At 47.3% G+C, this 26,091-nt stretch overlaps 1 protein-coding gene across 3 annotated transcripts in view; it reads right to left on the reverse strand.

The window, feature by feature from the left end:
- PTPRU (protein tyrosine phosphatase receptor type U) overlaps positions 1-26,091 on the reverse strand; it is a 765,217-nt gene that overhangs the window by 737,432 nt on the left and 1,694 nt on the right. Inside the window, exon 1 of one of the 3 annotated variants that reach the window (XM_069225126.1) lies at positions 12,603-12,666. The exons of the other annotated variants lie outside the window; for them this stretch is intronic. Within the exon in view, the coding sequence (XP_069081227.1) occupies positions 12,603-12,660 (58 nt within the window). The 5' untranslated portion in view covers positions 12,661-12,666. Of the gene's footprint in view, positions 1-12,602; positions 12,667-26,091 lie in introns of those variants that run through there. 3 annotated transcript variants of the gene reach the window in all.

Here is a 26,091-nt window from a genome sequence, read left to right on the forward strand (position 1 = left end):
CTAGGCGTGTTCTTGGCATCAGAAAGTAATGTCGCACAACCACACGTGGCCATGAAGAGAAGACGACAGCCTGTGACACACAGACAGGGCACAAGCACCCGAGTAGAACTTCAGAGATTCTTTACAAAGAAAGCAGCTTTAGAGGGAACGTAGAAAGGCCTGTCAAAGAACTGCCTCCACTTTCTGCACTAATACCATATACCGTACATAGACTACAACTCTTAGTCAGTCTGCTTTAAGCTGTCTGTTTACATTATAAAAGATATCCCATTGCATACAATTTCATTTGTTATAATCAAAGACAAAGCAATTGTGAAATAAACCCCCCTTCCTTCTGTGCCGATTGTGGCTGGTGTTGCTAAGCAAACAAATGTGATGACCAGAACCTATTTTTCATCATCAGAACATGACCTAAAGCTAGAGAGCGAGACAAGGAGAGAAGGAAGAAAAGAGGAAGATAGGATAACAGTGACTAAGGGAGAAAAAGAGGGATGAAAAATAACATGCAGAAGAGAAAGAAAGAGAAAGGAAGGAAGTTAAGTTGGTGGACGAACAAGCCATGAGGTGGCAACAGAACTAGACAGCCTTGGTATTTGGCAACCCTGGCACCTGATCCATTACATGCTATTTAATGCAAGGTAATGCAAAGTAAAGATAGAGCTAAATGCATTACATCAGCAAATTTGTTGAAAAAATGAGACATATATAACATTCACAGCTATAACCTGCCACTTTAGCCAGACCAGCCTGACCATGTGGTATCGACACATGCACAACATGGCAACAAACCCATATAGTTGGCACGGCAGTGTCCCATCAATGGCCGCATTCACACGGATAAAAGCCTACCCCAAAGAGACAGCTGGGTATGTTAATGAGTCCTTATTTTGCACAAGCACATGGGCCACGGATAATAAGACTCAATACCCCCTGGAAGTGCCAGCCTGGATGATTCATTTGCTAAAATAAGCTCTGACTTGACCAGGATAGCACAATGGCTAGGAGTAAATGGTCTTAAACTGAATGAAAAGAATACAAAACTGACGCTTTCAGGACCTGTAAACTTCTTTTCCCCCTGTCTGCACTGCCCAGCTCCATACGACTTGTTAGGAGTTACCAAAAATTATTAAGACATTGTAAAATCATGGCACCACCTGGGCTGCTGATGTGGCTAGGACATCAAACAAAAAAGTGCAAAAGAACTACTGCTTTAACATACGCCAACTTCTCTGACGCATCCACTTTCTACTAGTTGACTGACATTCAGCAGTCACTGGCCCATGAATATACTTGAAACTTGATTGATGCAATGTCCCTTTGTAAGGGTTTCATGACCGTCAATTGGCACCGCTTAACTGTGTCCACAGCACCAATGTGTGGCTCCCACCTGAGGCCGACTGCACACTGCCTACCAGTCATGGTAAGGAGAGACTTTAAAATTCTCACTGTCACTCATAAATGTCTTCATGGCTCCCACCCAAACAACCTGTCATAAGATCCTCGGATGTTGTACCGATTGCCCATTGCCCTCTGCGGATTTATCACTGTCAGTGGCTCCCAGAACCAATTGTGGAGCCAGGAGGAAGCAGATTCATCATGCTACCACCTCGACTCTGAAACTATTTCATGCTTCTTCCAAGAGACATGTATTCCTTCACGGTATCCAGAAAAACATGGAGGAGCTAGTTTATACTGATGTTCTCACATTATTGTTGGCTGGTTTGTGAACTTGGTCACGCCTGTGTATGGTTCGGTTTGTGGAATGTGTGTTTAAATATAATGAAAATAATATGAGATAGTGTAGCTATCGTGACAACACACCACACTCTGCATCACACTACTCTAACAGAGCCAACAAAACACATAATTCAGACTACACCACATATTAATGTGCACGGCACTGCGCCCAAGCCATTAATGGGAAAAAGTTGCAGTTAAGAGCAAAAAACTACTCCTCCCTAAATTATCTCTCACAAATCACACAGAACATCAGTCAGATCACACCCTCGTACTAATGCACACAAAACGGCACCAGAGCCACACAAATACCAAAGGTATTAAACAGTCATCCCTCAAAAAACACACCAGGACACTTTAGGTAGACACAACACTGTCTCTGTGAACATAACATCATTGAAGGTATATCACTTGCAAAGAAAACAGACCTGTAACACATACCAAAGAATGTGTAACAAAAGAACACAGTAGACGGTTCACTGCACCTTCATACACTGCAGTGCACCATAGCCACACTGCTGGAAAAGCGATGTCGCTCCCAACAAATCCTGCGTCATACTCTCAACTCTGACAGTATCAACAAAACTTGATGCTAAGTCTTTTCAACACCCATGAACTCTCTACACATCACCATAAGTATGTCTCCGACTAAGGGCTGACTTCTAATTACTGATTGCAACACACTGGAGGAGGCAATGAGCAACAGTCCACCCTTACTGAACAGAATAACAGCAAAGTCCTTTATAACACTCACCCTAAAACATAGTACGCTACAAAACCCATTGCATGCTCAGACACCCTTGTGCCTGTGACAGTAACCATATAAAACACTACTAATCACTACATGGAGCTAGAAGCTTGTTATAGACCAGACACAATGGAGCCACAACACTAGGATTCTTTTCATAGCTAAGTCCCAGAACATGAAGAACGCTACCTCCACCCAGCACAGACTGCTAAAAGTCCATGTACAAATGGGAGATGAGAGCTATGCAAATGCTGATCACACAATTTTCCTTTTTTGTCTCTGCCCCTCTTGACTAGGGTTCCTTAACTCTTTATGAGAGCAGAAATCCCTGAAGCCCTCGATCTTTGCATTTCAAATCTTACGTCATACCTGGTTCTAAAAACAATGTTTAAGAAGCAAAGGAGAACATTGATAAATATGTAAGTCCGAACCACAGTTTTCTTAGGACATTCTGTATTTATACTGATAGAAAATAGATGCAGAGTGCCTGTGTCTACGAGCTTAGATCTGATCACCTGCTGCATAATGGTGAAAAAAGTGTGCTCACGGATTGTGATCTGCACGTCTTTGCAGACTGCAGCCCGGATGTGGACCCTACCTGCCGAGCCGCCAGAAATGCTAAACCATATACATTTGTAAAGCACTAAAATCCAAAGGTGTCCAAGTAATGTCTATGTTCTTCATTTTGAATTAGTAGGCCATTGGAGAAAGGCGAGTCTTTAGGGCTGGGCTTAAATTGATCAAACCTATGAATTAGTCTAATGTCTAGTTGAAGCTTTTCCAATGAGATGCTGCTAATCACGTCACTTGCTGTGGATAGACAGGCTAAGGGTGTTGTTGCTCATCCCTATTCACCCACATTCCTACAGATAATCCAAGTACAAGGTCTGAAGCACTACGTAATAGCCAATGCCTAACTAGTAAGAGAAAAAGTGCCGGTTGGCTCTGCTCAGAAGCTACGGCCGGTGCAATTGAATGTCAGCGCTCCGAATACCATGACTGCATAGTTCCAAATGCAACCCTTGCCTCTTCATTACCAGACACTTAGTGCCCATTTGTCTCATTCTTGCAGGTCACTGTTTCTCCTTTTGTGACAATTTTTCAGTTTTTCCCTTCCTATGGCTTTCCATTTTATCTATATTTCACTCTCTTGCTCTGTTAAATGTCTGATGCTTTAAAATAGGTACCAGTTCCCCAAAATGAGTGCCGGTGGCCCCGACTCGCAACCCCCGGCTCTGCTGAAGCACTGACAATATCACATTATGATTTGAATCCCTTTTAGGGATGTTTCTGAAAGCCGATCGGCTCTGCACCAGCCTTGCAAAGGCTCTGGCCTCTTGTTAAGTCTAAAAGTCCCCTAACACTCTCTCGAGCCTTAGGAAGCACATACTACTAAAACGTTGACCAGCATCCAAACAGCAGTGCTCAGCTCAGAACATCTTCTATTTGCAAAGAGTTTTTTTCTGCAACCTTCACAAACTTCTATGGAAAACTTGACAACTTTGAGGTTGCACATTTTTTTTGTTTGTTTCGCTCCACTCACGTGAATTTTGCAACAATTTATCATATATCCTTGTTCAGCACAATAGTCATGCATAAGATGTATTTAGAAGGAAACTGTTCTGCTGTTAAATGCAATTGTGTGTGTAGAATAGCTCTGCAAAGGATAAACTTGCAGTCCAAAGTTGGGCAAATATCTGTCACTGTGCATTCACAAGCTTTGCTAAAGGCGTGAAAGACGAATACCTCAGCAGGTATAGATCAGCAGGATTTTTATAAGTGTGAAAATCAGCTGTTCATGCGGTGAAAATTACCTTGCAATACAAAGAAAAATGTCACAGGTGGCAAAAAAACTCAACTGGCAAACATTCCAAAGTTCGTGAAGCTAAAAATCAGGACCATTTGCAAAATGTCGCTGCTGGAAAAAAGGGCACTGGACACACGCCATTTTAAGTGCATGAAGTGCCTCACAGTGGCACATCAGGGCACGAAGGGGAGTATATTTGTACTCAATAAAGAGGCACATTCGAACCTGCCTCCAAGGGCACCGGTACTAACCGTCCTGGCACAACAGCAGACGTAGTGATGCGCAATTCATACAGCCGTTTGCCCATCCCAGGAGGAAAAGCAAGGAGCTAAGATGGCATGTGAAGGGCACTGCCATCTCAGCGGTACAACAGGCACAATGAAGCATCCCTACCCGCCACTGAGCATCTGGTGAGCATGACTGTACATGACCACTGGGCCCAAAAGAAATGAGAAACAACACGACCAAGAGAGTTAAACACTCACCACAGACATGTATGGCGATGTGTAGCTCACCACAGCAAAACCAACTCTAGCTTTCCTTCTTCTGAGGTCGGTAGATTGAGTACCATTTTATTTGGTAGTAACAACATCTGTACTTTAGAATGTTTATAAATGACAAAATGGGTTACAGAGCGAAGTTAGTATTTATTGGGCAGAAGCCAGGCAGCTCTTCCTGGTGTAATAATCCTTTTAAAAACCCAGAATAATAAACAGATGCGGGATGTGCTATAGGGACATGAGGATAAGCTCGTCTTCATACTCGGTCAGGTCTCCCGTAGTATGAGGAAGGCCGGCTGGCCCTGTACACTGTCAGGATCTGTACAATGCAAGCACGGAATGTATCTATAAAAAATATAATAAAAACAAAAAAGCAAGGCCGCTGTCCCCTGCTTGTCCGTTCTGAGGTTGCGAGCTCCACTAGGACCACCAAGGAACCAGGAGCACGTCTCAGGGGCGGAGGCAGTGCCCGAGTCCCCGCCGCCACGCCTCCGCACGCCGCAGTACATGTAAACATTCTCGTATTCCCCCAGACCACCTCCCCCCTGTTCCTCTCAGAGCTCTGCAAGGCCTCGGGTGAGTGCAGGCAGGACCTGGCCTTGTGCGCTGTGAAATAGGATAGCGTGTGCGTCGACGAACATGTCAGTGTGGAGACAGAAACCCTCTGCCGTCAGACTGAGCCCAGAGGGCACCCGTCCCTGGAGCTCTCAGGGCCCAGGTACAGATCCGGCCGCGGGAGGGGCTCCGGACGCGCTTCTCACCCGCCCTCGGCAGGAGCCTGCCATGCGATTTTTATTACAGACGGAGCCCGTGCCAGTTTTAAGTTTTAAACAACAACCCTCCTTCCCAAGAACTGAATCTGGGCAGGAGGCCCTGAATGTGCAACCAATGAAAATAAATATTCTGCAGCAGGTCTCAAGCCGAAGAGACAGGAGCTGCCCCTAGAGTTTCACTTGTTTTAGGGGACTTCTCCTTCCCCTGTGCTGGTGTCACTGCGTCCCCTGCCCCCCTTCCCGCCCCCAGTGTTACTGCTTCCCCTGACCTTCCCCCCCCCCCCCCCCCCCAACACACACACACTCTGCCTCTGGGTGTCACTGCTTCCTCTGGCGCCCCCCAACCACACCCTGGTCTCACTGCTTTCCTTGAGCCCTCACCCCCTAAGTATCACTGCTTCCCCTGACGACCCCCCCAAGCCCTTCTCTCAGTGTTTCTGGTGGACTTCTTCTCCGGGACCGGTTCACTGGTTATGGTTGAAGGTTCTCCGACCTACTTTGAATCATCCCGGCGGCGGGCTCCCCTGGCACCCAGTGTTACTGGCTCTGTGGGTGACTCTACCTCACAGGCTCTACTTCTCTGGTGCTGTCGCGAGTGCCTTCGACAAGGCCAGCTTCACGGGTTCTTGTGGAAAGTATATCCCCCGTGTTACGCAGGTGGAGTAAAGGCAAGATGGCAGATGTAAAGTCTCCTGCCCCCATGTGTTCCTTTACTCCGGCCACCAAATCCAAAATCAGGCCCTCTTTTTAGAGTTGCCTAGTGGGGAAATGGGTTGGAGTGCTACCTTCAGCGATTGCCAGAGGTTTGACTGCTTGCAAGAATTTATCCCATCATATTTTGGGTGTTTGCCAGTAGTATGCCTGGAAACCTGAGACTGCCACAGCTTTCCAACCCTACCACAGCTTTCTAAGCCTACCACTGCCAAAGTTGTGAATTTCAAAGAGTAGAAATGGGCATCCATTCTATAACCTGGGTGCAGATTGACTATATTTTCAGAAAAACAATCACTATGTATGTTTAAGTTCCTGATCCAAAAACAAAATGAACAAGTTAACACCGCTTTGTGAAATCAGAAGACTAGGAAAACCAACACAGACATAGCAGACCGACTCAGGGCCTGCAGACCCAACTACAAAACCAAGAATACACTTATTTGAGGGGGGGGGGGGGGGACAAACCCCAAACACTCTCCCCACCCACTGAAGCTATGGCCTGATTGTCTCTTAAAGAGTTAATATGCTTGTGAGACTTTTTTGCAATGTTTCCAGTATGTCTTCATTATGTTAAGAGGCCTGCCTGTGGAGATGGAATGCATAGTGGTATAGAAGATTGTGATAATAAAGGTCAGCCTATCCCCACACTGCCGCCCCCAAAAAACCCAGTGGTGGCAAAGCCAGTAGGTCTCACCTATTTAAGAGCTTTTGGCTTTTACAATGTGTTTTAGCCATGTTGTACACCAGTGTGGTTGCTGTTCAGCATGGCTAAAGGTTGGTGGTGTAGAAGAGAGTTGCGTAGAATGTTGTAGAGTGTGATGTAGAAGAGTGGAGTAGAGTGTTGTAGAGTGGAGTGGCAGAGAGTGTTGTGTATGTGAGCGGCATATTGTGGAGTCGCATAGAGTGGCATACACTAGACTGGCATAGAGTAGAGTGTACTGGTGTAAAGTGCATTGGCATAGAATGTTGCAGAGTAAAATGGAGCAGAATCAATGGCATCAAGTACAGTGGCACTGAATTCAGCGGCATACAATGCAGGGTCATAGAATGTAGTGCCGTAGCTTAGAGTGGTGTGTAGTAGAGTGAAATGGTGCAGAGTACAGTGGCGCAGAGTAGAGTGGCATGAGTAGAGTGGCGTAGAGTGCAGTGGCGTAGAGTAGCATAGAGTGGAATGACGTAGAGTTGAGTCATGCAGAGGACAGTAGCACAGAGTAGAGTGAGTGACAGAAAGTGCAGTGGTGTAGAGTGCATAGTAGACAAGTGCTATAGAGTGCAGTGGCATACAGTGGTACAGAGTGGAGTAGCATAGAGTGGTGCAGAGTAGAGTACAGTGCAAAAGAATACAGTGGCATAGAGCATAGTGGTGTAGAGTGGAGTAGGGTAGAGTGGAGTAGTGCAGAGTAAAGGGGCGTAGAGTTCAGCAGCAGAGAGTGCAGTGCTGCAGAGTAGAATGTCAGAATGCAGTGGTGTAGAATGGATTAGAGTGGCATAAAGAGTAGTAGCGTAGAGTACAGTGATGCAGAACAGAGTGCAGTGGCATAGAGTGCAGTTGTGTACAGTGCATTTGGCGTAGAGTGTAGTGGTTAAGAGTAGCGTGGTGTAGAGTGCAGTGGTTTAGAGTAGAATGGCACAGAGTGGAGTAAAGCGGTGTAGAGTGCAATGGCATAGACTAAATTGTTTCAGAGTAGAGTGAGGTGGCGTAGAGTGGAGTGGTGCAAGATAGAGTGCAATTGCGAAGAGTGGCATAGAGTGTAATAGCATAAAGTGGTGTTGAGTGCAGTGGCACAGAGTGCAATGGTGCAGAGCAGATTAGAGTCACGTACAGTGGACTGGCGTAGAGAGCTAGAACATAGAGTTCAGTGTTACAGAGCAAAGTGCATTGACATAGGGTGTATTTGCATAGAGTGCAGTGCCTTAGAGTGCAGTGTTGCAGAGTGGTGTAGAGTACAGTGGCACAGAGTGGAGGTGTGCAGTGTAGATTGGTGTGGCCTAGACTGGAGTGGTGTAGAGTGCATTGGCGCAGAGTGTAGTGGTGTAGAGTGGACTGATGTAGAGTGCACTGACGTAGTGTGTTGCAGAAAATAGTTGCCTAGAATCAATCGCGTTGAGTGCAGTGGCAATGAATTTAGCTGCATACAAGGCAGCATCATAGAATATAGTGGCATAGCTCAAAGTGGTGCATAGTAGAGTAAACTGGTGCAGAGTGAAGTGGCACAGAGTAGAGTGGCACAGAGTAGAGTGGTATAGAGTGAAGTGGCATAGAGGAGAGAAGCGTAGAGTGGTGCAGAGTGCAGTGGCGTAGAGCTGAATGATGCAGAGGGCAGTGGCACAGAGTACAGTGAGTGGCATAGAGTGTAGTGAAATAGGGTGTAGAGAAGATGAGTGGCATAGAGTGGAATGGTGCAGAGTACAGTAGCATAGAGTAGTGCAGAGTAGCGTATAGTGCTGCAGAGTGCAGTGGCTTCGAGCGGAGTGGTGTTGAGTGGAATAGGGGAAAAGTGGAGTAGTGCAGAGTAGAGTGGTGTAGAGTTCAGTGACAAAGAGTGCAGTGTTGCAGAGTAGAATGTCAGAATGCAGTGGTGTAGAGTGGCGTAGAGAGCAGTAGCATTGAGTACAGTGATGCAGACTAGAGTGCAGTGGCAAAGAGTAAGGTTGCGTAGAGTGCATTGGCGTAGGGTGCAGTGGTTATGAGTAGAGTCGCACAGTGTGCAGTGGCATAGAGTAAAGTAGAATACTGTAGAGTTCAGTTGTATAAACTAGATTGTTTTAGAATAGAGTGAAGTGGCGTAGAGTGGAGTGGTTCAGGTAGAGTGCAGTTGCAAAGAGTGGCATATAGTGTAAAGGCATAGAGTAAAGTGGTGTTGAGTGCAGTGGTGCAGGATAGATTAGAGTGGCATACAGTGAATTGGTGTAGAGAGCAGGGCAGTGAGTTAAGTGTTACAGAGTAAAGTGCATTGGCTTAGAGTGTACTGGCATAAAGTGCAGTGGCACAGAGTGCAGTTTTGCAGAATGGTGTAGAGTACAGTGCCATAGAGTGGAGGTGTGCAGAGTAGATTGGTGTGGGCTAGACTGGAGTGGTGTAGAGCATAGTGGCGAAGAGTGCAGTGCTGTAGAGTAGAGTGGTGAAGAGTGCATTGGCATAGTGTAGAGTGGTACAGAGTTGAGTAGAGAGGCATAGCTTGCTGTGGTGTAGAGTGAACTGGTGCAGAGTGCACTCCGTAGAGTGGGTCAGAGTAGAATGCAGTGGTGTGGAGTGGTGCAGAGTAGACTGGAGTAGCACAGAGCGGAGTATGCATGACATGGTACTGCACTGCCATTACAAATAACACATTTTCAATTGAAATGGCCATTACATTTGCACAGACATACAATTTTACTAATAAACCTATATAGTGCACAAACGAAAATGTGTGGAAATTGCATCATCTAGTGTAATGATTGTTTTGATCATATTAAAGAATTTGTTTCCAACACACTTCAGAAATAATAAAAAATATGCTTCATTTGCGTTCCTAATTTTGATATATTATTAAATACTTACACGGTTCATTTAAATGTTGTTGTGTGCTAGAGAAAATCTCTCTCCCTAGTATCCAGCAAGATTGTTACATAAATCCTCTCACTTTGAAGTCAGAGAAAGAAAAATAGGCAAGGCCCTCTGAAGGCAGTGCCTGACATTTGACCTTGGTCTTTAAATGCACAGCAAATGTGAAAAGATAAGAACAAGATTTAAAGGCTTGTTTCCAGAAAGGGAGTTCGTGGAAGAATACAGTAAACATGGATTAGCACTAGGAGGAACAAACTGAACCTGGAGGGCCTAAAGCAACAAAAGCCAGCAAATAGAAAGCCAGAAAATGTGAGTTACAAATCACAAAGCCAATGGTAATCAATGGGCCGGTTGCATTTCTACCTCAGCTTTCTGAAATTCCCTAACATGTCTTTAGCAAACCAGGCAGCTGTGCTGTCTGGTACACTGCAACCTAAAAAGTGTGCTTTGGGCACTCTGGCTCTCAGGGGTCGAAGCACATGGAGCTTGGTGTCAATTGGTCCTGTGGTTTTGCATATGCCTTCACCAACCTTCTAGCACTATGTCGCCAGGAAGCCAAATATAGCGAGGACTAGTAAGATGTGTGGGTGGTAGGGAAGCGCTGTGAGGACAGACACTGACCCGGGAAGTGAGAAACACCCTTCCCTCAAACATGAAAGTCATTCTCACACCCCAGACTACATAGCAACCTGTCACACCAAACGCAAGGCTGACCCACCTCCAGCAAAGATGTGCCGCTGCTTCTGGTTCCAAAATGCCACGCCCACTTTATACTACACTGAAGTTGCGACTGTCATCCATTCTTTGATCCCACAGCGGGTTAGGGTAACCAGGCATACCAGATTTGCCAGAACAGTCATGGTTTTTTGCCATCTTTCCCAGCAGATTTCAGGAAATTTAGATCATGTCCCGGTTTTTAGAAAGGGTCGCTGGAAACTGGAAAACGGTGGGAGGTGAACTTTTTAGTATTATAAAGCAGATTTAATTAGCAGGTGTTATCAGGAAGCAGTTTAATTAAAATGATACTGGCCTTAAAACTTGCATTTCATTTATGTTATTAGTGCCTCTTCTGTAATTCTAAGTTGATAAGTGCTGTCATTCTGTGCGCTCGGTTGAAGTAAAATTGCAGACCTTCTTCTATTTTTATGAAATATCCTGGTTTTGGGCTCTAAAATTCTGGTCACCCTATCCTGGGAGCCCTAACAACACGTGTATATATTTCTCTCTTTTGGCCTCCCCCCTTCTTTTCACACCCCTTCCTCTTAGCTTTCACCTCCCCTACACACCCAGTGCTTCTAAACTGCCCGTGGTGACGGGACGTCTTCATTTCTTTCTCCTATCGCTTTCTGGCCGAGTTCTCTCCTCTGCGCTTTCCCTCCTTCCCCCAGTGGCGTAAGGAGACTCTCCCCCCCCCCCCCTTCCGCAAAGTACATGTAGGGGCCCCCCGGGACCTAGTCAGGGGCCTACCGCCGGTGCACAATGTACTGTGTTGAGGGGCCCCTGGAACTCGGGGGCCACCCGCACCTCGGGGGCTGGGGGAGCTTTGTTGCGCCACTGACTTCTCCTCAACTACAGAGTGGCTTTGCATTTTATTAGAATACCGTTTTTTAATGGAGGCACATTTGTTCTTCCCACGACGGGACGAGTACGTTTGCCACTGTTATGAGAATAAATTACCATTGTGAATTGGCTTATTGAGATAAAGCGCGGCAATAAATCTAACCCGTCCTTATTACACTCTTAAATTGATATACCGTAATCGATATGTGCGTGGGTAGCGAGGTGCGACCTCACGTTTCTTTCAGGCGCGTGAGGGGGGCTCTTGCCATGCAGTGCCCTCGCCGCCTCCCTCTCCTTCCCCCCAAGACAGCACATGTACCGAGGCTCGGCTGACTTGCTCATAGACCCCATTTCAGCGCTCGGTGAGTGAGCATCGGCGAGACGAGCGCCCCTCGCTCGCGCGCGCACCAGGGAAGCTGATTGCGATGTTGCGCTGCTCACTGGTGCAAGCGCCGTTTCCACCGGGTTCTTGGAAATTCCGTTAGCCTAGGACGGCCTGTCTGTGCGCGTGACTGCACGTAGGGGGCTCACACGAGTCGGGCTTGTTGCTTTTCTCTGTGTATCTTTGTGTAAGGACTGGGGAGAAAGACACACGTTTTGTACAGCAAGCGTTCCACAGGCCTCCGAACAAGGCAGGACCAGGACGCGAAAATCTAACCCACAAACACCTGTGGAGTCGCCGACCCTGTTCCAGCCCCACAGAGCGGTGACTTTCAGCGGCACGAAGCACGTCCCCTTGGAGGGGAGCGGAGTGTGCAAGCCTTCCTTGGGGGAGAATCAGGCAACGACCCATTGACATTTGTGAGCCATGGTGGGAGGGGGCTCATCACATTCTCGAGGCGGCCATCATTTTACATTACAGCACTGGTGATTATGTATGAAAATCACTAAAAAACCTGAACTGAGGCAGCCGCGTACATCTTGTAGCAGTTTTACCAAATGTGAAACAGTCCCACTGACACAGCTATCTCCTCACAAACCACGTGACAGATTTACACAGTTTCACACATCCATACATCCAGCTACAGATGTATAGACCCAATGCCTAATGTACACACTCTGTGACAAATCCATCGACCATGACACAGAGTTACAGACTACGCCATAGACAAACAGAGCTAGTAACAGGCCAGCAGTACATGTGACAGACATATAGACTGTGAATAGGCCCACAGACCAAGCCACAGCCATACAGATCAACTTCTGACAGACTTACCTACCCTATGATTGACAGACCCAATCAGAAGGCGAGAGGGCCTGCTGCTGCCTTGCATGCGCTCAGTCCCTCTGCCGACACATTTTGCCATTCTCGGAAGAAAAGTGGACCCGGGCTCTCCGACGGGTCACAATGTGGCCCACATCGTGGCCCACCGTGCTCTAAACCAGCAGTTTCTTAACCTTTTGATTTCTGTGAACCCCCAGTGAACACCGCCCTAATCAATTTGCAAAGTTTGAGACGCAAAATGATGTACTGTGAAACACAGAAACAAGTATATATCAACAAAATTACGAAACATTTTAACACTTTCATAAAAATTGTACAAAAATCGAAAAGTTAATTTTAAAGGAAAGGTTCGAGCTTTCAAAACGTGGCTTTGTTTTTAAAAGAAGGTGCGATGCGCCGCGATCCAGGGTATCCCGTTGTCTTTTTGCTCTTAAAGCATCACACTCTTTTGTCAGTGCAAATCCGTGCTCCAGCTGAAGCCACCAATCGGCCATTCTAGATTCCATTTGTTGTACGCGTGTTGCTGCCACGAATGAAGCTAAGGATACTAACTTTACACAGCACTTTAAATGTTTCAATTTTACTTTTTCTCTTTATCATGTATATATAGTTTATTAATGTGGCTCTATTATTTAATTCTCCAAACAGTCGCAGAACCTAAGGGGTCCCTTGAACCCAGGTTAAGGACCGCTGCTCTACATCACAAATATTCAAATTCAAAAAAGAGAAACACAGGACCTTTCAAAAGGGTTTGCATCTGGGCCTGCCAGGCGCCCTCTTTTCAGCAGGTATTAATCCTCTTCAGAGCACGAGGTCTCTGCAGTTGCCCCCCCCCTAATTATGTGCGCCACGAGCTTCCGTTTCGGCGCTGCTTTTAAATCCGAACAGAATGGAGCGGGGGCGCCTCTTGTGCGCGCTACATTTATCCTTCTGGCGCGTTATCAGAGGTTCCCCGCTCCCTCTCATGTTATTACACAAACACAGGCGAGCAGGTGTGAGCAGCAGATGGCAATGAGGACGGGTGCACGGAACACTTACAGCAGCTTCAAAAATACCCTTTCCCCCCCATCATACCCCCCCACGACCGTTAGGCCCCAATCCGCATCCCTTACCCCAGCGCCTCCCTGCCCACAACCTCAGCCCACATCTACATCATTCACATCCCATGTGTGATTTACCCACAATGCTAAACCCCACATGATCCTTACCACAGCACTCCACGAGAACAACTTACTCAGGGCTTCAAACTTTCCCTGTTACTTCCGCTGCCCCTTTCTACAACTCTAATCTCAGCCCTAATCTCTTGCCCCTACCTAAAAGTATTATCTCTGGTCTCCCCACACACAGCAAGCCTTCACCACGGTCAATCAATCAATCAGGAATTTGTAAAGCGCACTACTCACCCGTGAGGGTCTCAAGGCGCGAGGGTCAAGCTTCCACCCACCCGCAACTTTTACACTGGTCTCCCAACTACAGCCTTTAATCCCCCCAACCTACCTCCCACTACCCTTAGCCATCATATTCGTACCCCTTGTAGTGCTGGAATAGAGTAGGAACAGCAGCATCCCAGTTCTGGCACCTATGCCTGTGCCAGAAGACGCTGGGCCGGCTCCTGCAAACAATCCAGTCTGTTTCCCAGTGCAGCGTGCCAACACTGGCAGTGCTGTGGCATCCGAGGGTTTACAGCGCATCGATGCGAGTGCATCAGCGCGCCCCTTTCCCGCCTGTTATGCCTCATTTCACAGATAATCCAATTTAATTTGTGTAAGTGGTGCTGGCTGCGTGCAATGGGAGGCCAAGTGCACCACAGCTGGAACATCCGTAGTGGTAGCCGCACAAGCAGCCCATCAGCAGCATCGAATACATCCCCTGCTATGAACCTTCACAAGTTCATTCGTGACAACAGAGATTTTCAAGTGGATGTGGCAACTAGAGAATGGCCAGGCGCTTATAGCTGGTGCATTCACTTACACCAGTCTGTCATCTACCAGTGTTACACCTGCATATGCATGGGAAGCGCCACCTATCTTTAGATAAATTATAGTCCAAGACAATTTAAATTTCTGAGCAGTCAGTCAGAGGATGGCATTTCATTTGCTTTTTCTTATTTATTTAATTTTGATCTTAAAACAGTTCTTTATTGAAAATCCAAAATAATGACATTCTGCACGTTTCCCATTAATTTGCATAATTCCAAATGTTTTAATTGTGCGCGCATCAGGCCAACATGAGTTTCTCCCGATAAACATCACTGCCAAGGGGGCCTAAAGCATCTTAGGAAGAGTCACTGGAGAAGTGCATTCAGACACATGGTTCACTCAGAATGCATTACATATGTATGTGGTGGAGCTACCATAACACATCTATCATATTAGCACTTGAATAAGGAGTAATAGGAATTTTGCATGAGAAAAATATTGATATATGGAAAATTAGTGTTGACAGTAAAATCACTTTTGTCATTTATATTACATACAGGGAGCAGAGAAAGCGAGGAAGAACAGCAATTGAGTGAATGCATATGGAGGTGTGTGGTGGGTGTTTTCCGCTGCCCTAGCAGCTACTTCCGGGGGGATCCGGCACTCCAGAGAAGGCCTCAAACCAGGTGTCATCTACTCCTTTGCAAGCATTACACTGGCAAGGAAAGAGCATGTCCCTGGAGCCTAGCATGTCCTTTTCTATTCGTTTCAAATGTTTAAATAAACTAGCCGATTCCACCATAAATAGTTCCCCTTTATTGGCGCAACTTCTCCAGAACAAGTACTATAATACAGTATAAAGAGCGATCCCCTGGGACACCGCCCTGTTCGAGGGCCTTACATGCTGCTTTTAATCACCGAAGAGGTTCTCAGTAGCAGTCTGTTTGGAGAGCAGAGCTTTACATTAATAAAACGAGAGGTAGATGGGGGTGGACAACTTGTGTACTGGGCATTTTTATTAATGAATGGACTGTTACCCTCATCTCCCCCCCCCCATGCAGCATTTGCACTAATTACAGTTTACACATATGTTTCTGCCCAGGAATGGACATGCCACCCACTTAGAGGATGAGTAAGATCTCTTTTTCTTTCTCTCTCTATATATACTTACACATATGAAATTAATCAACTATAGTTATCTTAAGTAACTCTAACTCGCACCCCCGCCATGCACAGTGTTGTCATCAATGATGTAATTTTACATGTTGCAGTCATGTTACCACTGATGTCATAGAATATGGCATGAGTGATATAATATGTGAGGACATGAGCGGTGCATGGCGAGTTTGCGAGATCACCCCCCTACTGTGCATGTGTGGCCATCTCCATTTCTTTTGATAACAAGGCTTGGGTGAAATTGTGGTTGAAAAGACTTGAGCTGTAAGGTGGCTCTTAAAGATTATTTGTACGCTTTACAGCACCAGTCGGGCAGCTGCAAATGCCTGTTAATTAAAGAGATGAGTACAGCTGTCTCTTTGATACATTTGGGAAAACTGCATCTGTGGGAGCAAGTGTGTGGCCAAGGCACTTGTCTGTGATCAAACATTTGAAATAAAATATATAAAAACAGTCTTTCCATCATTCGAGATACATAAAATGCAATACAGGGACAATGAGACCTGTATTTAAGTGTCAATAGGCAATGTTGTTTGTGCTAAGCTGTGCTTGAGCAGCAGTGAGATTCAACGCATAGAGGGACATGGCATGCATAAGAAAATGGCGGTGTTGCACCATCAATTCACCAAGACTGGAAACCAGATATATGTGAAAATGAACGTAAAAAACGGTTCAAATACTTGTTTCAGTTTATTTGAAACGTGGTCTTTGTACATGGACATGACTCACAGTGCTTGAAAATTGCCCAAACCCAGCCTTTGAAAACTAAGCGCCCCACCCCACCACCAAACACTGGTTGACACCAGACACAGAGCAAACTAATCTGTGATGCACATCTCGCCAATCGCTCATCCCTCAGCATTTTATAAATAATATTAAACTAGTAGGTAGTATATGATCAGGGATGCTCGACAACAGAGCAAAATAAAAAGCTCAATAAAAAACCTCGCGTCCTGTTCACAGTGCAGTTTCCCCTGCGCGTCTGCGAGTCACGGCACAACAGATTCTTTTAATGTCAGAGCCAGAGGAAAAGAAAACAAAACACAGTCGATACCAGCTCTGTTCTTTCGAGAAGAAGAAAGAACTCAATGTCAGGCTTCAACAGGGTTAATATTGACATGCCCTCATGCAGTCGCCCAGAGGGGTGTTATTGACAGTTCACGTGAAGGCGTCTCGCTCTGTGTGTTGTGGTTGGTGATGCATACAAGTGGAACGCTACAACAGCTCTCAGACCACACCACACCGCCCATCTTCAGAGTTACCAGCTCGATATTGAGTCAGTCTTGACTGTAGGCAGCACCAAGGCACTAGACAACATTTGCCAGTGAGGCCCAGCAGCAATTGTTTAGCACACGGCATACATGTCCCTTGCCTGACTAACAGGTGGCACCAGTCTGGCTCCAGCAGTCAAAGCATGTCACTCAGCTAACCTGTCCCTTGCCTGACTAACAAATGGCAGCGAGTTAGGCCTCAGGAGTCAATGCATGGCCTGCGGTTAACCTATCCCTTGCCTGACTAACAAATGGCAAGCTAACGCCTCGCTCATTATGCTGCCAGTAAAAAATCAGCACCAAAGTGCTCAGTACCTGCTCCAATGAAAAGGGAAAGATAAGTGAGTATTCTCTGTGCAATGCTTCTCACTCTGAAACAATCCCTTCTCCCACATCTGCTGTGGCCCTTGATGTAGCCTTTCCCCAACAGCACCAATCTAGTTTCTTCAGCTCCTGCCTCTGCTCCCTCCGAACATGCCAATGGACAAGATACAAGATGAGGGTCGTGTCCCGTCTATGTTGCATTTTCCCTGTGGCCTTACGAGCCAACTCATACTTTTTGCAGTGTGGGCACAAACAAATGCCTTCGCATTGAGATGGAAAGTGCTGATGGGATGGCTGATTTTGAGATACTCCCAGAAGATTCATTGGGTGCCTGAGGGATGCTGGTCTAGATGTGTGTGGCAAAGCTCCGAAAGATTGGGGAATCAAGGAGGGCATCTGATAGAGCCTAAGGGGTGGAGGACAGATGGTTTCAAACTGTCATAGAGACACTCGCTCTTTGATTGGTTGGCGCTAGACCATGTGAAGCTGGCCTGTGTTTGGTTAAGATTTAGCACCTGGCTGGGACCTCTCACTCACACATAGTCCAGGGCCACAGGAGGTTAGATTGGGTGGCAAGGCCTTGCCCATGCTGGGTACGGGATCCAGTGCAATGCTTGCCCTAGACGGAGCCAGATTATTCTCAGGGGACTGACGGTCTGAGACCAATATATGCTTCCCAGGTTGGATTTGGACTTTTATTGAGTTGAGTTTATAGAAGCCAACAGTAGCCCTGCAGCCAATAGCACTTATCTTACATCTTAGGGGAACACCAGGTCGTCAAGGCTTTCACACAGACCACGTTTTTGTATAGGAAACAGATTTAAAAGGGAGAACGTTTTAAAAAAATGGTGCCCAGCATACAAAAAGTTCCGGCAAGGAATGTCTATTTCCTGCTGATAGAAGCGACCTAGATGTGGTAGAATGCTTAATTTGTCCTAAACTTGTCCTTAACCAAAAAGGGCCATGACAGATGGCAGCACCCCCCTGGAACACATTCCAGTACAAATCACCTCCCACAGTCACTGGTAATATAGTAATTTCGGTTGGATTAAACAAGTGCAGGTTCCTTGATTACAAATTCTACACATTTCTCTTGGTCATCTTCTCTAAAGGCATTACAAGAGTTTGCTTTTTTTTCTAAATATTTATCGGAACAGTCTCGAAGATAACATGCTATATCTGCATCATTTAGGGTCACAAGGTCATTTTCAACAAAGAATAACAGATTTCCAGGTAACATCAGTGGAATATGAGCTGTGAGATCCAATACACTTCTCGAAAGAATTAAAATATTCTATTGGAAGCAGAGAGAGTTCCACAACCCAGGCAAGAACCTGAAAAAGCTTGAAAGATGGCAAGATCTTTTCTTGAATCTTTGGATCTGTAGGCAATCATTTTCTCTGCTTTAAACTTTATGAGATCCTTCAGACATTATCAGTTTCGGCACGATATTTAGAGGGATTTAAGTGCAGCAACTTAGAAATTAAACAGTCAATCTTACTTATATAATTTGCCTCGATCAGGAGACATTTTTGTAAGATAGGGCCTGTGTCTGGTGGTAAACTTTACAGGAATTTGAGATTAACCTGGCTGCAGCATCGTGGACAGCCTTTAACAATGCCATTTGGAGGACAGGAGGGAAGGGTATAGCCTTAGTTAAGGCAGGAGAGGACAATGTAATGAAATGTACTATAGGTCTGAAGGTTCAGAGTTTCTAAGAAGATTTAGTTGCAAACAGGCCACTTCTACCAGATTTTGGACATGGCTTCAAGTAAGTTTCTAGTCTAATATGATCTGGCTGATTTCACAATCTGAGGCTGAACCTCAGCTGTGTGGATTGTGATTGTCTTTCTAATTTTTGTTTCGTAGTTTAAGTGAGAGAAGAAGAAATTCGGTATTGAATTAGTTTCAAGTGTCTTCTTTTCAGCCACACTTGTATGCAGGATAAACAGGAGGACAAGACTGAATGTCTGAAATCTGAGGTTAGGTTGATGTATGACTACATTTTATCTGCATTGAGATGATGCTGAGTTCCTAATTGTGTTAGATGTCACCCCAAGGGGTTCAACAGAGATATTGAACTGTAAGGATTAAAAAATGAGGCCTTATCTTTATGCCACAAGTTACAGGGATGGTTTTGGAGAGAAATACTCCAATCCACATTTTACACACTGACACCTCTAAGTGTTATGATTCGAACCAGCTAGCTGGAGCCTTGTTATTCACAAGCCTTCCTTTGAACACATAATGAAGGATTTCCTGGTCCGGTGTATCCAATGACTGCAAAAATGAAAATGCAACAGTCATAGATGCTCCTTTGCTGTGACCAGAGATGAAACCAGAATGAAAGTTACAGATAACACTGTTTCCTTCCAAATAGTCCTTGAGCCCAGAAGCAGCACAGTTTCAGATGATTTACATAAAACATGGCAAGACTGTGATAGGACAAGAATTTGCAAGGCAGTTTGAACTACCCTTCACTATAACAGCAGAGACCATCTGCAAGGTACCTTTCTTCTGGAGCCCGGGCACCTCTGTCTGCCAGGCACCCACCTCTACACAGAAAGAGACACTCGCCAGGCACTCTTCTTCTGGAGCCAGGGTCCCTCTACCTGCCAAGTACGCACCCCTACGCAGAAAGAGACTCTGCCAGGATCCCTTTTTTTGGAGTCAGGGCCCCTCTGCCTGCAAGGCACCCACCTCTACACAGAAAGATACACTTTGTCAGGCACCCTTTTTTTCTGGAGCCAGGGCCCCTCTCGGTGAAAGGCACCCACCTCTATAGAGAAAGAGACACTCTACCAGGGACCCTTTTTTCTGGAGCCAGGGACCCTCTCGCTGAAAGGCACCCACCTCTATGGAGAAAGAGACACTCTACCAGGGACCCTTTTTTCTGGAGCCAGGGACCCTCTCGCTGAAAGGCACCCACCTCTATAGAGAAAGAGACACTCTGCCAGGCACCCTTTTTCTGGAGCCAGGGCCTCTCTGTCGGAAAGGTACCCATCTCTACACTGAAAGAGACACTTTGCCAGGCACCTTAGTCTGGATCCAGGGTCTGTCTGCCTTTCTGGTTCCAGAGATCCGCTGCATTCCAGACACTCTGGGGCAAGAAACCCTCCGCCTGTCAGGCACCATCCCTCTGGGGCAGACAGTCCCTGCCTGGCAGGGCAGGGCTGCCTTGGAGAAGGGTCTGTGAGCCCTGGGAAGGAAGCCGTGGTGCTCTCCTTTCAGCAAGGTGAATGGTGCAGAAGACTATCCGCCTAGGGATGGGTGCTGGAGGGGGCGGGGAATCCTTCCGGGTGAATAATGCATTTCCTGCTAGTGGGGAGTGCTAGGACAGGCGGTCTCTGTGTGCTAGGGACGGGTTGTCTGGGTAACACAAGGAGCTGTGTCAATCTTGGTATTGGCTCACGGCACACGAGAGGGATACAGAGCCAATGTAGCTACCAACCCTCCCCCTCCTCCACCCATACAACATTCACCAACACAAGCCAACCCATCCTAATAAACGTTAAATATCTCGAATTCATATGTGACGTGTATAATGTTGGTTTCGCAATTAGGGTTGCCGCCTTTCCCTGGGAAACAATACTGGGCATTTATTTACTCAGGTTTTAAGGTTTTGCAGAGTCGGGCATGATAGTTAAATAGAAGGTTCTGTAAAATCGTCCCTAGTGGTTTCTAACTTGGCTTTGCCGTCTTTGTTACTTTGTAACTAACGGTCATGGATCATTAAGGCAGCTCGGGAAAACTTGTTTGAGTGTTTTCTGCGTTTACCTGCTATTTTAAATAGGTATTTTAAATATGTGCTGATAAGAGTAAAAATTGCTTTAGGCGCGTTTAGTAGTTTTTGTACCAAACGAGACATTGATATACCGGTCATGTTCGTAAAAACTCGGCCAGGTTCAAGCCGCAAGTTGCGCTTCAGTTTCAGTGCTGGCGCTTAGGTACCCAAGAGCGTCATATGCCAGAGGGAAACCTGACTTTAGTAGCCATGGGCTACTGGGTGGTTTGTATTACTGCTAGTCCCATCCTACTGCCTAGAAACGTAAAATGTAACCTATACTCTTTCACTCTTGAAAAACTTGAAAGATCAGGCGTGTTTTAAAAAAAACGAATAAACCCCTCTACCGGGGGCTTAGCTATCACTGGCGCAGCAGGTGAAGTGGCACCAGGGCCGAGAACCACGTGGGGCCCATTGAACTCTTGATTTCTGCTGTATTTACCAACCAGCGCTGCATCTAAAATATGTTACAGGGTTGAAGGCACAGAGCTCGTTGTTAGGCGATAAAAAAATGTTAGGAGAACGCTGGTGACTATTATGCTTTCTGGAGAGATCCCAGATTTCTTAAGTTTCTGTTTTGATTCATTATAAAGTAGCACAGAGGGTTTATGTTCCTGCTCCAAAGCACAACATAGCATACAGATGTAATCCAAAGCACATCATAGCATGCAGATGTAATCCAAAGCACATCATAGCATGCAGATGTCATTTGTATGACAGCCCAGCCTGTTTTTGCCACAGAGATTCTTGTGATAAGGTCATAAATTACACTCCTTACAGCAGAGGACAGTGAGCCATGGAGCAGCATCAAACATCTGCCTGCAAACTGCAAGCCTCGGTTTAGAAACGCATTGTTAATGTTCTCAATTGTTCCTTATCTTGAGGTTGTGGAAAGGTGTGTCTATTCTTACTACTGCAGACTATGCCAACTACTGTGTTATATTTAAAAGGCTGGGTTGTGTTTCTCTAAACCAGGCACTCTAGGCGCTATAAAAGAAATTACATGGAGGGTCCCGCGGCTAGCAGGATTGGACGCAGGGTAAGTGGGGGAGGGAGTACGGGGTGGGTTTAAATAGGGGGTGGGAAAGGGGGACCGACATCTTCCGCGCCAGCCTGCACGAGTGGAGGGAAGTCTTTGGCTGCCCACCCCTCCTACATGAGAAGGTGGAGGTTTAAAGGTTGGATTTTGAGGATAGTTAGGGTTTCTGGGGTGAGCTCCAGTTAGGGCAGGTTGCAGTCAGGGTTTAGATGGCAGTAGATAATGGGAGGGTGGAGAGTCAGATGCAGGCCTGGCCACCCTTCCGGGGGGACAAAGAAGCAGGTGATGGATGATAGCGTGGGGGATGCCAGAACCAAGCAGGGGATGAAAGGAAATGGGGAAGGTGTAGGTGAATTGAAGTGGAAGATGAGTGAATGCATAGTGAAAGAATGAAGGGGAAGATGAAAAGAGAGAAGTTCAAAGGGTTGGGGGTTGGGTAAAGTTAACAGTTTGCACTTCAGGATATATAATGTTTGTGTATGACATGAAAACCTGTCCTAAATAAATGGCCTTATCCACTAAGTAACCAGTGTGTCAGTGATTGTGTCTGCTGAATGTGAAAAGGGGCTGGAAGAGATGAGGGGCCCCCCTGGAGGCAGGTAATGACCGTGTAGTGAAGGGGGCCATTGAGGGGGCGTCACACCGGCCTCCCCTCCGTACTCTGCTCCCCCACTCAACTTCCGCCCAACCAGCCCCTCCTCTGAACACGGCCCCTCCTCGGGGCCCCTGCGTGTCCTCACGTTTTCCTCCGGCGCCCCTCCCCCTTCAGACCAGTTTAAACATCCTCCCAACGGCCCAGAGGGAGAGGGATTTGAGTTAATGAAGCCCTGGCTTTGCTCCTGAGGCCCCGCCTTGGCGGACCTGACAGGGGAATCCGCTGAAGGGCCGACCGGAAGAAGCAGGTTTGGGAAGTTTAAAATCACAACTTCCAGGGCAGGTCACGTTATAAAGCTGAGCTTCGCCCGGGGCTCAGAACGATGCGCTCGTGATTACAGCTCGATCTTGTGTTCTGGGGCGTAGCTATCAGTAGTACGGCAGGTACTGCTGCACCGGGGCCCAGGAGCGAGAGGGACCCTCTGCATCTCCATTATATTTTACTACCCAGTTGGGTAGGTGGAAGCTGTTTGTCTTCTGCGCCACTGATCGGCCGTCCGAATTCGTGGGTTACAAGGGTGTTGACGATGACCCGCAACTGGAAATAAATATTTTCGAGTGCGCCCTAACTGTGTCAAAGGAAGTCACTCCTTTCGGTCGCGCCCTCCCTCCCCCCCACGGGTGCGCGGAGGTCGGTAAAGAGATGTGGGAGCGGAACAGTCCAGCACGGGGGGGGGGGGGGGGGGGGGGAATACCGAGGATCCACCAAGAATGGGGCGCATACACACCAACCCCTGGCACGAGGGCGCCCACACACTCCACCGACCCAACCAACAGACCATGGGCCTCCCCACTCGGGTAGTGAGCGCTGTATCCACCGACTACGAACCACACTAATACATACCCCGACTGCGGAGCCCGCGTAGACGAACATGGCTACAGGTTGAAAGGCGCTGAGATGCACAGCTTACTTACACAAACACACATCACGTTTACATGTTACTTGACCATAGAACACATAAGAAGCCGAACTAGAGGGCGTGCCTTCATAGAACCCGACTACACGGCACGTTTATAAGGAGTGGGTAGCCAGTGTGTCACCGGCCCTTGTGCCGCGCAGGAAATAGCGCATCTGGCAGCTGTTCGAACTGTGGACCTCGGAGCCACTGCACATGCTGCACCAATGGATGCTTGCATGCACAGAACCCGAATACACAACACGTTTATAAGAACCCCGACCAGAGATCATGCTTACACGAATCTCAGTACATAGCATGCTTCTAGGCACCCACATAGAAAGCACACGTAAGGAACACAGCGGCACAGCATGCATGTAAGGAACGTAGCATTAAACGCATTTAGACGAATCCAATCCTGACCCCAAAGCACGCTTAGGCAAACTTGACTACAGAGCATGGAGGGAAGACTCACTGAAGGAACGTGACCACAGAGAATAACTCGAGAACAGAGCAAGCTTAGAGAACCAGGTTGCAGAGAGCGCTTGAACAGAACTCGGCTAATGAACAGGAGAATAAGAGAGCGCAACTATTGCGCATGTGTGCAAGGAAGCGACTACAGGGCACCTTTCAGGAACCCAATTACAAATTATGTTCACGAGGAACCCTACTAAAGAATACACTTGCGACAAAGGTGATTACAGAAGATGCTTGTAAGGAACCCGACGACCAAGCACATCTAAACTGATCATAACTACGGGATCCGTTTCTAAGGTACCGGCAGGGGTGGACCGGAATTGGCCCAATACTGACTTGAGTGATGGTCCCTTCCGCCTGCAGAAGGTCAGAGATCACGCTTATACAGTCGCAACAGGAGAGAAGTGTTAAACAGAGCTCAACCACACAGGAGGCTTTTATGAGCCCAGAGTAAGGCACTGTTACAGGGACCCTAAGACACTCACGTGCCTGTCACCAGGCACATGGCAAACCTGCATTAATCTGCGACCTTCACAGCCCCTTCATTCGGACCCTATCTACGGGACTCTCCCATACAGACCCCAGAGTCAAAGGACTCTCATAGGGGCACAGACTACACAAACGGCTTATACGACCCACTACAGACCGGGCGGATACGTGGCACACGCACCGAGGGTTGAGAAGGCCCCTGGTGCCAGAGAACGCTTACACAGTGCCAGGCTGCAGAATGTCCTCTTGTCAGTCCCTGCTGAGGTGCTGAGCACCGTGCACCTGGGTCACAAGGAGCTGCAGCACTCACTGCAGGGGATCTAACTTACTGCAGGGGCTCGCGGGACACCCCCGTGCACAGCACGCACCAGTGAACGTAAAGGCGGAGCGCGTCCGTGATCCAAGGCGCCGCACCAGGGAACGTGCTCTCAGGGCCAGAACTTTGCAACACTTCCCTACGACCGAGAACGCAACACGGACCCAAGGTGCGCGCTGTGGACTGTGGTCCCACACTGTGAGATATGCTACCAGGGGCTCAGTGCTTAATTTGTAAATAAAAAACACAAGCAGGTGCCCAAAGCCCTCCTCTTAAATATGGGGCTGCTGCAATTAAATGTGCGAACACGGAATACTGAGGCAGCGTAATCCTGAAGCCATCTGGGGCCACTTCATTCCATTTACAGCCACTCCCTGCCCCTTCACCTCACCCTTACAGCTTTCTGCTTTCTCCCATTGTGACGTTTTTATCTTCCTCCATCTTTCCCATATGTGTCTTTTTGCTCGCAGTAAATGTTTGAGGCAGAAAAATAAGTGCCGGCCCTCAGAAATAAGTGCTGGTGCCCCGCACCGGAAACAACAAGCACAAATTAAGCATTGCAGGTGCCAAACTATCTAACATGACCCTGGGATACCTACTGGCTCTGGACTGTGATCCCAGGGGCCACACTTGAAGATGTGCTCACAGGGGCCACACGGTGTAACATGGCCCTATAGTATCGGCTGGGGACTGTGCTCCCAGGGGCCACACTGTGGACTGTACCCCCAGGGGCCACAATGTGGGATGTGCTCCCAGGGGGCACACTGTGGGATGTTCTCCCAGGGAGCAAACTTTGTAACATGGCCCCAGGGGTACCGCCTGTAGACTGTACTCCCATGCATCAGACCAAGGAAAATGCCCTATACCTTGGACTGTGCTCTCCGGGCCCCCACTGTGGGACTGTGCTCTCAGAGACCAGACAACACAATGCAACACGATCCCATGGCGCAGACGATGAAATCTGCTCCCAGATGGCAGGGTGTGGGGGGCTGTGCTCCTAGGGACCGGGCAATGTGGCGTGCTTTCAGGCGCTAGACCACAGACCGTGCTCCTAGGCGAAAGTCCGTGGAGTCTGCTCCCAGGGAAGGGAGCATGGGCGATGCTTCAAGGGGCGAGAAAATAGGGGCAACACGAT

Source organism: Pleurodeles waltl, chromosome 3_1, assembly GCF_031143425.1.
Source record: "Pleurodeles waltl isolate 20211129_DDA chromosome 3_1, aPleWal1.hap1.20221129, whole genome shotgun sequence".
NCBI lineage: Eukaryota > Metazoa > Chordata > Amphibia > Caudata > Salamandridae > Pleurodeles > Pleurodeles waltl.